The 13,773-nt window shown below is 35.2% G+C and overlaps 1 protein-coding gene across 1 annotated transcript; it reads right to left on the bottom strand.

Annotated features, from left to right (window-relative positions):
* Positions 1 to 10,020: 10,020 nt before the first annotated feature.
* On the bottom strand, positions 10,021 to 12,222 carry LOC148275005 (small integral membrane protein 12). The gene is made up of 3 exons (XM_088236280.1): positions 11,954 to 12,222; positions 11,711 to 11,840; positions 10,021 to 10,552 (listed from the first exon to the last, which is right to left on the bottom strand). Exons 2-3 carry the CDS (start codon positions 11,838 to 11,840, stop codon positions 10,425 to 10,427), a joined length of 258 nt encoding a protein of 85 aa, XP_088092406.1. The 5' UTR covers positions 11,954 to 12,222; the 3' UTR covers positions 10,021 to 10,424.
* Positions 12,223 to 13,773: the final 1,551 nt, after the last annotated feature.

The following is a 13,773-nucleotide window of genomic DNA, read 5'->3' on the forward strand; positions in this document are numbered from 1 at the left end:
TCCGAACTGTTAAAACTAATTAACTTGCGAGTGCCCGGCAAGAATAACAGATTTCCACAAAGTATACTATATACACTGGTTAAAAAGCCCAGAGATAATAAAATACAAGCTTTGCTGGACAGTTTTTAAATCCCTTCATGAAATGGCTCCAAAATACTTATCGGACCTTTGTATTAGGGAAAATACATGTCAAAGAAAATCTACTCTTAGGCCAGCATTTGATTCAGGAAGAGGAAAATTTGTCGAAATCCGGCGCTCCCCAAACACTAGATTTGGAGATCGTGCTTTTGCCGCCGCCGGCCGCTCTGCCTGGAACCGATTGCCTTCAAACTTACGAATCATCGACAGTCCCAGTCAGTTCAGATCCCAACTAAAATCCCACTTCTTTAGACTATCGTACCCTCAATTTTAAATCTGGAAATATAATATATCATATAAATATAAGTTTATATTTGTGGTTAGTAAAATTAGTGGTTAAAAACAAAGTTGTTCTATTTATTTTATTATAATATTTCACTTTAGTTTTTTTAGAATGTAAGTGTAGGTATACAATTGTAAAGCGCCCTTGGGGTGATTTTTGACAAAAATGGCGCTATATAAATCAGCCAAATATTTTTATTATTATTAGTAAAGAAAATGTATTACATATTATAAAAATACATATAAGTTTATGCATTTAAAAATGTTATTTTCATGTACTCGTAAATATTTTTAAATAATCAAAGATTTTATTTTATTTTTAAGAACAGTAAGTTATTGTAAATTGGGCGGGATTAGGACAAGGATGCTTGAAGAGAGAATAAGGAAGGGAAGGAGATGTACATATTTATTATTATAATGTCTGCTAAGTTTCATAATGCATTTTTAGTGTAAATTTTAAATCTGACAGAGTGATGTTTGTGTAATCTATATCTTTAAATTTTGTATTGTACACTGAAAAATTCCTACGAAAAAAAGCATTTTGAACATTCGATGTTTTACTTATTGGTACATGAAACAGATGGTACCGTCTACAAATCCTGGCTGGCACATGTATTGTTATTAAACTGAGTAGTATAACTAAATAATTTAATCAATAAATATTTCTTTACACCAACTTTTCTATGTCTACCGGTTTCGAGACGTTCCCACCTCTTTGTCAAGACTCCAATAAAACCAACATGCAAAACACACTATACACCGTCTCTATAGTTGTTGCACAAAAGTATAATATAATGTAATTATGAATAAAACATAATTATATTTTTGTGCAACAGCTACAGTGGAAGTGTATAGTGGGTTGTACGTTTTGGTTTCATTAGTGACCTGACGAAGAGACTGGTACGTTCACTGCTGACTGTTCGTCGGCAGTTTATGTCAGAACTTCGGGACGAGACCATGACTTGGGAGGACGCAAAGGAGTTGACAGCTGATAAAGATGCGTGGAGGCTCTTTGTGGATACCATATGCTCCAACTGGGGAGCGGACGTGGAATGATGATGATGATTAGAGTAAGATGATGTTTGCGAAATAGGCTATTTCTCCGTCAGATATGACGCGGCTGGTTTGTTTATTTGGAAATTCTTGTTACAATGAATAGACTTTAAGTTGCCTGGATTCTTGTTTTCGGGTAACTATTTACTTTTTGATTTTGGTGTTTCAAAGTAGTGCCCTATGCGCCATCTGGTGCTGTTAGGAGCACGATCATGCTCGGACAGGAGAAAGGAATTGAGAATGTGCCAAGGTATGTGACATTACGATGGCAAAAATAGATTCTATATTCTGTTCTATAGGACAAAGATCGATTTGAGCTGATGAAAGCTCAAAATACATCGTCTTCAGCACATTTTATCCTTCATGAAGACTAATGATATTTTCAATTAGCTGCACCACGAATTTTCTCATTTTTTTTTATTTTAAGAAAAGAGGCCTGTGATTTTTTCTGAAGAAATTGCCTTAAAGCAATTTATTCCTACCTACCCAAACCGTTCAGTTTGAGAAAATTATAAATACATCGACATATTGAATCTTACAATTTTATACAAAAATTAAAAGCAAAGATTAACAAAAATTAATATATTTAAAAAAAATAATTAACACTATACTATGATGAGAGGAGAGGGGGTGGGAAGGAAAGAAGAAAGATAAAGGAACAACTTAAATATTTAGATAGTGACATTTTAATGTCGACTTAAATGAAAATAAAGAAGGGGCGTCTCTAACATTAGTGGGTAGATTATTCCACAATCGAGCGGCTACTACAGTGAAAGATAAGGCAAGAAAATTAGAGCGATGACAGGGTATTAAAAGGGTTCTCTCGTTACTAGAACAAAGAGATAGTCCGTGTTGTCAAGAGGTTGGAAGAGCTCTCTCAGATAAACAGGCGAAGTGGAATTATTTAAAATATTGTGAAGAAGTGATAGAATGTGAATGTTTCTTCTATGCCGGATACTGAGCCAGTGTAGTTGCGTGCGATACTCGGTTATGTGGTCAAATTTGCGAAGATTAAAGATAAAACGAATACAAACATTCTGCAATCGTTCTACCTTATCAAGTAATTCAAAGTTAGCATCTGGATAACATACAACTGCATAGTCAAGGAGTGGAAGAAGTAAGCTCTGGACTAATGTTTGCTTAACATTAATTAGCCAGAAATTCTGTAATCCTTTAAATGAGTGCAAACTGCTATAAAGTTTACGACTAACTTCGTCAACCTGATCGTGCCACCCTAAAGGCATATTTCGGTCATCGTATCCACGATCTATTGGGTAGCGTTATAGGAGGCTGCTGCGTCTGTTCTAGGACTTCAATGCTAGTTATAAAATCGAACTACGCCTAATATTGTCCTCAAGTACTGACTCACAAAACCTTTAGACTACCAGTTCTGGACAGCACGCATCGTGTTCAAAGTTGCTCCAGCAATGAAATATAACAGTTTAAATGATAGCTGATATTCTGCAATTGAAGTGACATTGCAATGCCCTGTGGACCATTGAGTGTGGATTAGTAAATGTGACGTTGAAATATGCGTGAGATGATTTCCGCCCGGCGCGCCTGTCTCCGCGAAGCACACGCTGGAGAGAGGAATGAGCCGCCTTAAAAATATAATGCGTTTTAATCCTCGAGACAATGACGGATGTTTGCTGTAATTTGTGATGCTAAAAATCATGCAATGCCAGTCGAATAAAAGGCGAACGACCACACAGCGCGCGTCCATTTTCAGAACATCGTCGATCACACTAACTGGGCCTCGATTGTGATGGGAAGATAGAGACGTCATACCTTCACCTTGACGGTATAGTTGAAGATAAATTCTGTCTGGCGATTACGAAGTTACACTACCGACCCCCAGCCTTCAAGTTTTGAGTAGGTACATCGATACGAAACAATGTGAAGCGTACGTCACGGTACACATATCTACGAACTAAAATGACACAGCGATATAATATTTATTCATTCAAATTTTTTGCTTACAAACTATAGTAAAAATAATGTGACCTCACTGGGGTTTTCCGTGCCGAGGACACTTAACAATACCCTTTTTTTAAATTACATTTGAGAATAAACAAAGAAGACTTACTTAAAAAAAAACGAGGATAATTAACAAATATTCAGACAGTTTTAAAAACAAGGTATTTATATAGGTACATCTATATTATTTATATTATAAAACACACAATGAAAATAACAAAAACCTAACATAAGCTATACACTTGTGGAGCAGTTGATGCAATATTGGTATGGGCGAATGAGACAATCCATTTTACTTCTACCTAGCTCCATAATAAAATAAAATTCTCCTAACCGATTACGAAGATACACTACCGAACCCCCAACATCAAGTTTCGATGTAAGTACATCGGCTGGTTGGGAAATTGTTATCATAGCAACCGTAGCTACCCACGGCCATAGAGACGAGGAGAATAAACAAACATTGAAAGTTGGGAGATCACAGGACGGGTAGGATTGGTGGACCTTCATCCACTGGCGGTCCATCCAGCCACAAACCACTCAATCCCACCAACCACTCGCGCAACCAACTAAAAATGTAAATGTAATACATATTATGAAAGGACCGCTTAAGGGAGCTTGGGTTGAGTTCACTGGAAGAGCAGAGGCAGCGAGGTGACTTGATTGAAACGTAGGCTAGGCATAATCGGTTCGAAGTGCAAATATTGCTGATGTCTTTTTCGCACAGTATCGGGGATGCGTCTGCCGCAGACTCTGCGAGAGAGTCGCAAAAAAACTATGTTCAAATATGCATTCATCATTTTGATCTTCGGCGCATGCCATTTATTTGTATTTTAAACGAAGTTCGCGCTAGTTTCGGCTCGTAAATAATTATTCTCGAAAACTCAAGACGTCTCGTACAGTAAAATATCTGCTCGCAGTCATACGGCGATCCACAAGCTAACTCGAATGCGAAATTCTTTCTAAGATCGGTAGCAATTTCTTTCGTGAAATATTTCCATCAGACCGTGCTACGAGCTGTATGCGGAGATAAATCAACCCGCCCGGCTTGGTGCGCCTGACAGCTGCTGACATCTGTGTTCCCTTTGATAAAGCTTTATTAAGCGTTTAGCGAGGACCTCAAACCTTGTATTTCTTTTTCTTCATTATACTAAAATACTGGATGTTGCAAAACATGACAGACTTTATCTAAAATTATTTTATATTATCAACAAATTTTAAAATACGTTTTGAAATTTCAACGTTTTTAAGTCTTAAAAGACTGTGGTAAATAACTCCTTTGCGCGCGGTGGTGTAACATCTAACATCGTATTACCACAAGCAAGACAAAATATTCTACAGTTCAGACATTTGAAAACAAAAAAAAACACGGAGGCTGGTTGAGACGATAATTTGTTTCGATGTATTTTAGCCAGAAAAATCATATGTAAGTATATACTGGCTAATTTTGGTTTCGTAAGGTCGCCACGTCTGACGGGACATTTTTGGTTTGGCTACACTGTTTTTCCCGCGCGCTCTCTCTTCGCTTTTTCGACTGAAAATGTTACGCACGCTTTTTTAAATCGACAAAAGTATTTCGCTATTTTTCCCGTGAATGTTATTATAGCTTCGCATCAATTCGCACAACGCCGCAAACATTTTATCATCCATCGCCGTTCATCATCATCCGCCACCTCCAGACGAAATTGTGTACCTGCAGTGTACCTGATCACCAATTTCTCTGATAGCGTGAGCTGATCGCCGACAAGGAAGACGACTCAAAACCAGGTTAGTCAGTATTATTACATGTAGATTTTCTCTGGTCCGAGAACATCTTCAGTAAATTGTTGGTTGCATAATACACTAGCTCACATTATCAGTTTGGAAAAAATAATTTAATACGATTCACCAGAGGCATACTGCTTAATAATTCCTTTTCCATAATTTATAAACACAAACACATAATTTAGCCCTGCTGCAGCAAAATAAATTAAAAATCATAAATACGCCGGTTATCTCACATGCGTGCGTCCCGGTAACGGTCAATAACCGACAAACCGACTGAATTAGTATCACACAAACATCGGCCACAGAACAGCGTCTCTGTTTTTGTTGTTATGAGAAAATATTTTTGGTTACTTGTGTGCATCTACTTGCTACCATTTTTATGATGTATTTATATATATGAACATTATTTTTGTCTTTATATTTAAGCTCAATGTGTGTATGTTAAAGGCAATTTATGCCGTTCATGTAAAATAAATAAATAAAGGTTTTATGATGACGATTATGCAATAAATATAATACTAAATGTTTATTTTTTTATATACCTAGTAGTTTTTTTTTTAGTTTTCTAGTTTTCAACAGTTTTAGTAAATATTTCAGTAAATAAACATAGAAAGCAACATTTTTTATTGTGTATGCAGACAATTGGTGGAATTCCATATTGCATTTGGTAATGTATCCAAAATAAAATACGTTTATTGGATTTTAATTCTAATTTATTTTTTAAACTATACAAGACTTAACGCGTCACAATAGTATATTTTTAAAAATATACAAGACTAAACGCGTCACAATAGTATATATTTTTTTAATAAAGTAGAATTAAACTATACAAGACTAAACGCGTCACAATAGTATATTTTCAAAAATAAAGTAGAATTAAAATCCAATAAACGTGTTTTATTTTGGATACATTGCCAATAGAAAACGAAACCAATATTTAAAAAGGTAATTAATTTAATTGAAAACTGGACAAAACACTCAAGTGTTTTAGTCTGAAGATTTAAGTCTTATTTCAGCTCTCCTGAATATTTTTGAGAATTACAGATGGTGCCTTCTGCCATCCGACTATCGAAATGAATGTATAAAGTTATTGATTTATCATCACATAAATGACACATGTTTTTTTTCCATTACAATATACTTTTAAGTATGACTTTTGTGGAATCTAGATATGACTTACTTACGGCTATCGCCGACTGTTACATGCTAGGGAATTCGGCCCTTCGGGCCTCATTTGAATTACTAGAATCTCGGGCCCTGTGAAATTTCACCCTTTTGAGCCTCACAACTTATTTTTTGCTGTTACAAGCAATCTAAATATAATAGTCCAAGCATTGCACTACGCTCTACCATTTCGCTCACTCATTTTCTAATAAATAAATAGTTGGGTAAATCATAAAAACACAAATATTTATTTAAAAAAAGAAATGAAAAAAAATTAATTGCTTTACCAGAATTTATATAAATATTTTATCTGCCATTTGAAACATTTTTTTTTTTTTAAATACACGTGTGTGGGATTCAATCGCTAGGCGTTTCATGCATACAATATTTTTGTCATCCTCGTCGACTGAAAGCGTGGCGTCTTATGTAATCCAGTTACTCGGAGGTCGGGTGAGGTGGTGGATGGTCGGGGGTCTGCGGCTGTTTGCCCACGTTGACCGGACGTCCAGCGAGCCCGTACAGAGAGAGGACAGACGCAATCAATAATTTTTTTTTGTAAAAAGAAATATTTGCGTTCTTATGATTTACCCAAATATTTAATTTTGAGAGCCATTTTCAAAGAGTTGTAAATAAAGCTAGGGTTTCCTAGGACAGCGGTGCCCGTATTTTAACGGCCGTAGTGAACGGTGATGCGGTAGACAGCCGTCGTAACGTCGACTAGAGAGTGGTTTCCTAGAAAAACGGTGTTAAATAATGTTGATAACACCGTTTTCCTAGGAAACCACACTCTAGTCACCGTTACGACGGTTATCCACCGCATCACCGTTCACTACGGCCGTTAAAATACGGGCACCGCTGTCCTAGGAAACCCTAGCTTTACTCACTATTAGAAAATGGAATCAAGTTGGGTAGAGTGGTATTCGAACCACGGAACTTTGGTCTGTGAGTCCGAGACACTAGCCACGGGACCACAACACGATTTCTAGAGTAATAATTTAGATATATTTAATTTTTTTGGTATCTGAGTAAGTTAAATGAAAATATTATAATGCTGTGATTTTTGTTCCATGCAGTACTAAAATGCTTATAAATTTGAATCAGAATGTGTTTTTTAGTTCAGAATGACAAGAAGGAATAAATGTTTTTGTGACTTACAATGTTTTAATGCAAAAAATACTACCATGTAATATAAATAAGTCAGCTTTATTTGTGTAGACACACCTCAATCGGGAATTGTTTACGAGATGTGTAATTTTACATCAATGTCTTATTCGTTTAAAAAATGAGAATGGTAAATTCAGAATCTTCTTCCTTCCGGCACTGTCCCAACTCATGCCTAGGGGGGCTGTCAGGGTCGGCTCTTGCCGTTCTGAGTCCTGAGACTGTATGTTCTTCGGTTCAGGGTGTCACTTTCATCTAGGCCGATTCTCTGCAGGATGGAGCATCGAGCTATTCAGGAGTTCTTTGGTCTTCCTCTAAATCTCATCCATTTCATTAGCATTGTCAACCGTCCCGGAATAGAATTAGGAAATATGACCACATTTCTGATTATCATAGGCAACTGAAATGTGACTCACCAGTAACCGCCGTGTAGTGGACCGGTGAGCGGCATGCGTTTGCCGTCAATGTGTTCTTTTCAGACGGCCGCGGCCGCTCCGTTATCGCCACTAAACGTGCATTCCGCACTCAGTTCAATATTCGACCTGGAGGTCGGGTTCTCGGTCGGCAGTCAATTGTTTCATGGGAGGACAGATTTAGGAAGAGTTTCAATGTGCTACCGAGCCCACAAGCACGTCGGCAAACTGCCAGAACACCCGAAAATGTTGATGCAGTGAGGCAGTCATTTTTGCGTTCTCCCAGGCATTCGGCGCACAAACATGCAGCTGCTTTGGGGGTTTCCGATCCCTCTGTGTGACGAATTCTTCACTCTGACCTTAAATGATCTGATTATCGTAGGCAACTGAAATGGCTCAAAATTAGACAGCGGAGAGACTATCACTCTCTCTCACTTCTGTTCAATGTACTTCGTAGTCCTAACGCTCCTAGATACCATCGTCAACGCTTATCAGTTCATGGTTTATCTCTTCGTTCTAATTATCAAAGCACTCTCTTAATACCCATCTACAATTCCTCTTTCTTCTCTAACTCATATAGTGTCTATGCGGCTCGACTGTGGAATTGTCTCCCATCCACCATCAAAGATGTTACTACTGTATCACGTCTGAAGAAACATCTCCTTTCTCTTCCTTAATCTCTCCTCCTTTCCTCTTTCCTCTTTTTTCCTTTTTCCCATTGAGTAATAGTATTGATTTAAGGTTATTTAAACAATTACGTTTATTTGTATTTTTATATATCTTTAGCTTTTTAAGCAGAAAAAAAGTTGGGAGATCACAGGTTGGGTAGGATAGGTGGACCTTCATCCACTGGCGGTCCATCCAGCCACAAACCACTCAATCCCACCAACCACTCGCGCAACCAACTAAAAGGTAAATGTAATACAAATTATTAAAGGACCGCTTAAGGGAGCTCGGGTTAAGTTCACTGGAAGAGCGGAGGCAGCGTGGTGACTCGATTGAAAAGTTCAAAATCTTAACTGAGCAATACAATGTACCTAAGTTGAAATCAATGTTCACTATGAATGAAAACCGCCATCTCAGAGGTCATTCATTGAAACTCAACACTACCTCCTTCTCATCCAACCCCGGGAAGAACTTCCTGACAAACCGAGTCGTGGAGAAATGGAATGGCCTTCCCGAAAAAGTGATCGGTGCTAGTTCAGTGAATGTTAACTAGATGCACACAGCAATGTATAATGTTTAATAGCCATGTACACTTGATATACACGCATCAGCTTAATAGCTGCTAGTGTATTATTAATAAAAATAATTAAAAATATATCTACTTTTGAATATTGGTCACACAGTTGCACATTATAATAAATAATACAACTATAGTTGACCATACAGTGTACATTTATAATGTGCCTACATACAGAACTGCACATAACCTGCATAATATAGGCTGCGGATTCAAGGCGCAACATCATAACTTGATTTTTTTTTGGAAATTTCATTTTTAAAGGAAGTTAAAGATATGTTATCAATATCAATACAACTTCTGATTACACATATTACAAATTTCGGATAGAGATTGGTTTTTGGTCTGCGTTACTGGGACTCTAAAATTAATAAGTGATAGCATCTTAGGGCAATCTATCATGTCATTTAAAGTTTTATACATAGAAATGCCGTCAGCCATGTTCCTACGAGTTTGGAGAGTTTGGAGTTTAGGTAAGTTTGTAGATTCATCTGGACCTGTATTCAGCGTTAACCGTCTAAAATTGCAATAAGATATAAATTTTGATTGTATAGATTCAATTCGGTCAATGTATTTTTTGTATTGAGGGCTCCAAGCGGGAGATGTGAATTCTTTATGACTTGGAATATATGTAAAGTAAAGAATTCTAAGAGTGCATGATTGAATTATCTCCCTATACGGAAGAGGAAACCTAACATTTAATATGATTTTTTTACAATTGAGTTGACATGTGCTTCAAATGATAACTTATTGTCAAGTAGAACCCTGAGATCCCGCGACTGTCTTCGACGATCTTCGACTGTCTATAAAGAAAAACCGATATTTGTGTACGAAAATGAGTATATTTGCATGAACATTTAAAGTTTCTTTGTCGGTAACCTATAATTGAGCATGTTTAGAAGAAAAAATTGTAAGCATATTCTGCTTTTCATACAGAAAACTTAATTTTACTTTGTAGATAAAATTGAAGATGAACGTCAACTTCCCATTGTAATCGGGGCCCAGCCATTATTTACAATGTTACTTTTAAAAGATGAAAGCGACATAACTACCTTATTTACAGTCCTAGGCTGGCCAGCGAAAATTCAATATTTGACTACAGTAAGAAAGAGAAATAGTGTGTTCCGGCACTGAATATTTTATAGGGGCACTGTGAGAACACGCTCGCAGGCAGAATTGATGTGCAAAAATTAACAAGACTGTTATGAAGAATGTGATGGAGGCATTTATTTCAACGATGGCGACAGATTTTTTCCTAAAACGTTCTCTTGGTATTTTAGTTTCTTGACGTTCGTTGGATCCTCAAGTAAATGGCTATCTGTTAAGCGTTCTAACCTTTGTTCCTGTACAGCTTCTGCAAAATAAATAAAGGAATTGTAAATATTTTGAATCTGTAAAGCGATATTCCTTGCATCGTACAGTGTGGGTCATTCTACATATTGCCGATATTTTTCAATGCTTCTTGAATTAAATTTTTCATTGATATACTCAAAATGTTGTTTTGTAGACAAAAATACATAACGTATTTAAAAAGCTATATTATCATTCTGGATAACCTCTACAGCGCCATTTTTGTACCTCAAGGGCACTGAACAATAAACATCCCAACACGTCTTGCAGCTAGAGAGCGCACGGACGCGGACGGTTAGAAATCTAGCCCCCATTTACATTTTACAAATAAAGTGATAGATTCTAGACAGTTTGAAATCTAGAGCCTATTTGTAGTTGAAGTTTGTGTTAGAATATATTTAGTTAGTTAATGAGGAAGTTCAGTGATATGGGAAATTAGATATAAAAATGTTTTCTTACGTGCGGTAAAAATTAGAGCATAAAATTGTACGACGAAGATTGTTAAAAAAATATGAAAAAAAAAAGATTTTAATAAAAACTAACTACTTTGAACGACGTCACTAATTCTTCCGAATCAACCAGTTATGGCTTCCAGTAGACTTTATTTCAATTGAAAATAAAATGTATACCCACACACAGGGGATGCCTTTGTGGGAACGTAATAGTTTCTATTGTATTTGTAACTTATGTATAACTATTGTAAAATGCGAATAAAAAAAATATGAAAATAAAAAATAATTCAAAATTCACCAATGAGCAGAACTCACCAAGAGAACTCGTGATCTCACAGGCGGAGTAATTTCAGAATTACGAAACTTTAAAAAATCATAGCGCTGATAATACAATACATAAAAATATTATTGAAAAAAATTTGGCTAGTCTGATAGTAAAAAAACATTATTTTTTTTATAACCAATGAACTTCCTCATTTACATAACATTAAAGACAATATTATCGTACGTCTTGCAGCTACAAAACGCATGGATGGATGAAATTCTAGCAAGCAAAAATGATTTTAATTTACCAAAAATTAAAAATTATATACATCGAGCAAAGTAATAATTTTGACAATTGTACCTATACATTGGCACAAAAAACATATAGTAAAAAACTTAACAAAACGAACATTCGTTAGAAAGATGACAAAAGCGATGATCGATACCTTTGTATGGAGTATATTTATCAGATATTAAATTTTCTATATTATATCCGATAATTCCCACTATCGCGGCAAAGGGAAGAGTTAAAAAAGGTGCTCTGGACCTTAGAATCTGCATTATGAACGGCCACATCTATAAAAAAACAATGAAAAGTAAATATTAAGACACACACGATCAAATAACATAAGTTTGTTGCTGGCCCATATTCAAAAAGGATCTTAAAGATATGCGTAAACATTACATAACTTTTTGACGTTGTTTTTCAAGCGAAAAAACAATAATAACTTGTGGAGAGGTAGGTTATGCTTGATTCAATATTATAGTGACGAAGTGTTAGTGAAATCGCCCAAAATATTGTTAGGTGTTGGAAAAAAATCTACCGACACAAACATGATTGGTTGTATCATAAAGATATTTTTACGCAAATAATAATAATTAATAATACAGCATGAAAAATTCTTAGGTTAGAAAAGATTCAAATTTTGACATTTCAAAAGTCAGTGATTAGGAACGTCCTGAGTAGCGTTCATAAATATTATATGTTATTTCGGAGTACGGAATCATGGCATGTCAAAAATGAATATTATTCATTGATGTTTTGGAGATTAATATTTGTATTATATTTTTTATGTTCGTAATATGTCGCAAATAATAAATTTTATCTCCGGTTATTTTACTATTGAATGTAGTGGTCGGATTCCACCAATATACAATTTAAATTATGAACAAAAAGTTCAGTACATAAATATTTCAGATTTTAAACAGATTACAAAAATCTAGCTAAATATTTGTTTGAGTTCATGAAACTCCAAGCACTTAAGCTTCAATTCATCCAATTCGTTTTACCTATTGTTCGTTTTTTATCGTAAAATCATTAAAACATTTATAAATAAATTAAGAAAAGCAGTCTCTAGCAAGCATATTTATATATATTCAGATATCAAAAAAATATTATCTTAGTCAGCCTCGTGGTTTAATGGTCAGCGCGTTAACCTGCTACGAAAGAGGTCTCGGGTTTGATTCCTGTCATGGTTGATATGAAATATTTATTTAAAGGGTGTTTTCACACGAGAATATAATACAGTCCCTGGACTGGTACCTGAAGCGTAAGACTGATCATCTTACCTTCATGTAGCAAAAATGATCAATATACGCTGCTATTGGTGTACCAATGCAGTGCCCTATACACCATTAGGTGTGGAAAGGGAACGATGATGAAGATTATCTTAAATGTTCTTAATATTTGTTTTGTGATGGGCTTAACTTGATAACTTCCTAACAGGTAAAATTTAGTTTTTGTCTACAAACATTTGATAAAATATTCTTGAAGTAACAAAACATTTTACATGCTATTCACGTGAATTTGTATTTTTAAAAATACTTACATTTTTGACATTTTTACAGCTAATCAATTAAAATTTTTGTTCATATATCATGTTTAATTTGATATCATTCTGTACCGTGTTTATTGTTATTATTATTAAAGCATATCAATAAATTAATTCGTACTAACACTCATGTAACAAGATCATCATAAAAAAAATCATCTAGAAAACAATAGCATTTTTTTTATGAAAGTGATTTTTTAAATCAAATTCTCTGAATGAACGCTGTCAAAATAAAATAAAATACATGCTACCACAACGACGAAAATAATAAATAAGTGGTTAAAATAAAAAAATGTTACTAGTATTTTAATTTTAGCTATCAGAGACGAACTAATTCCCGCGGAGTTTTTTTGACAAAATACAATATTTTAAAAAATGTTATCTTTAAATACCGAATATTTATATTTGTGCAGTAGGTACAAAGTATACCTAATTCAATTGTTCATCGCCTTAAAAAAGAGGTGGCCAACCTGATTAGAACCGAAATCTACTTTTTACTGAACTAAGTATATGCGATCAATTATAATCATCATACCCCTATCCGCATCTAATGACAATGAAATATTGTAGTGTAAAATCACATTTTAAAAACAAATATTTCACATTGACCATGCCAGGTATCAAACCTTGGACCTCAAGTATTATAGACGAATGAGACAACCACTTTACTATGAAGC

Source organism: Micrasema longulum, unplaced genomic scaffold (assembly GCF_059751315.1).
Source record: "Micrasema longulum isolate JH-2025_06_02 unplaced genomic scaffold, ASM5975131v1 h1tg001531l, whole genome shotgun sequence".
NCBI lineage: Eukaryota > Metazoa > Arthropoda > Insecta > Trichoptera > Brachycentridae > Micrasema > Micrasema longulum.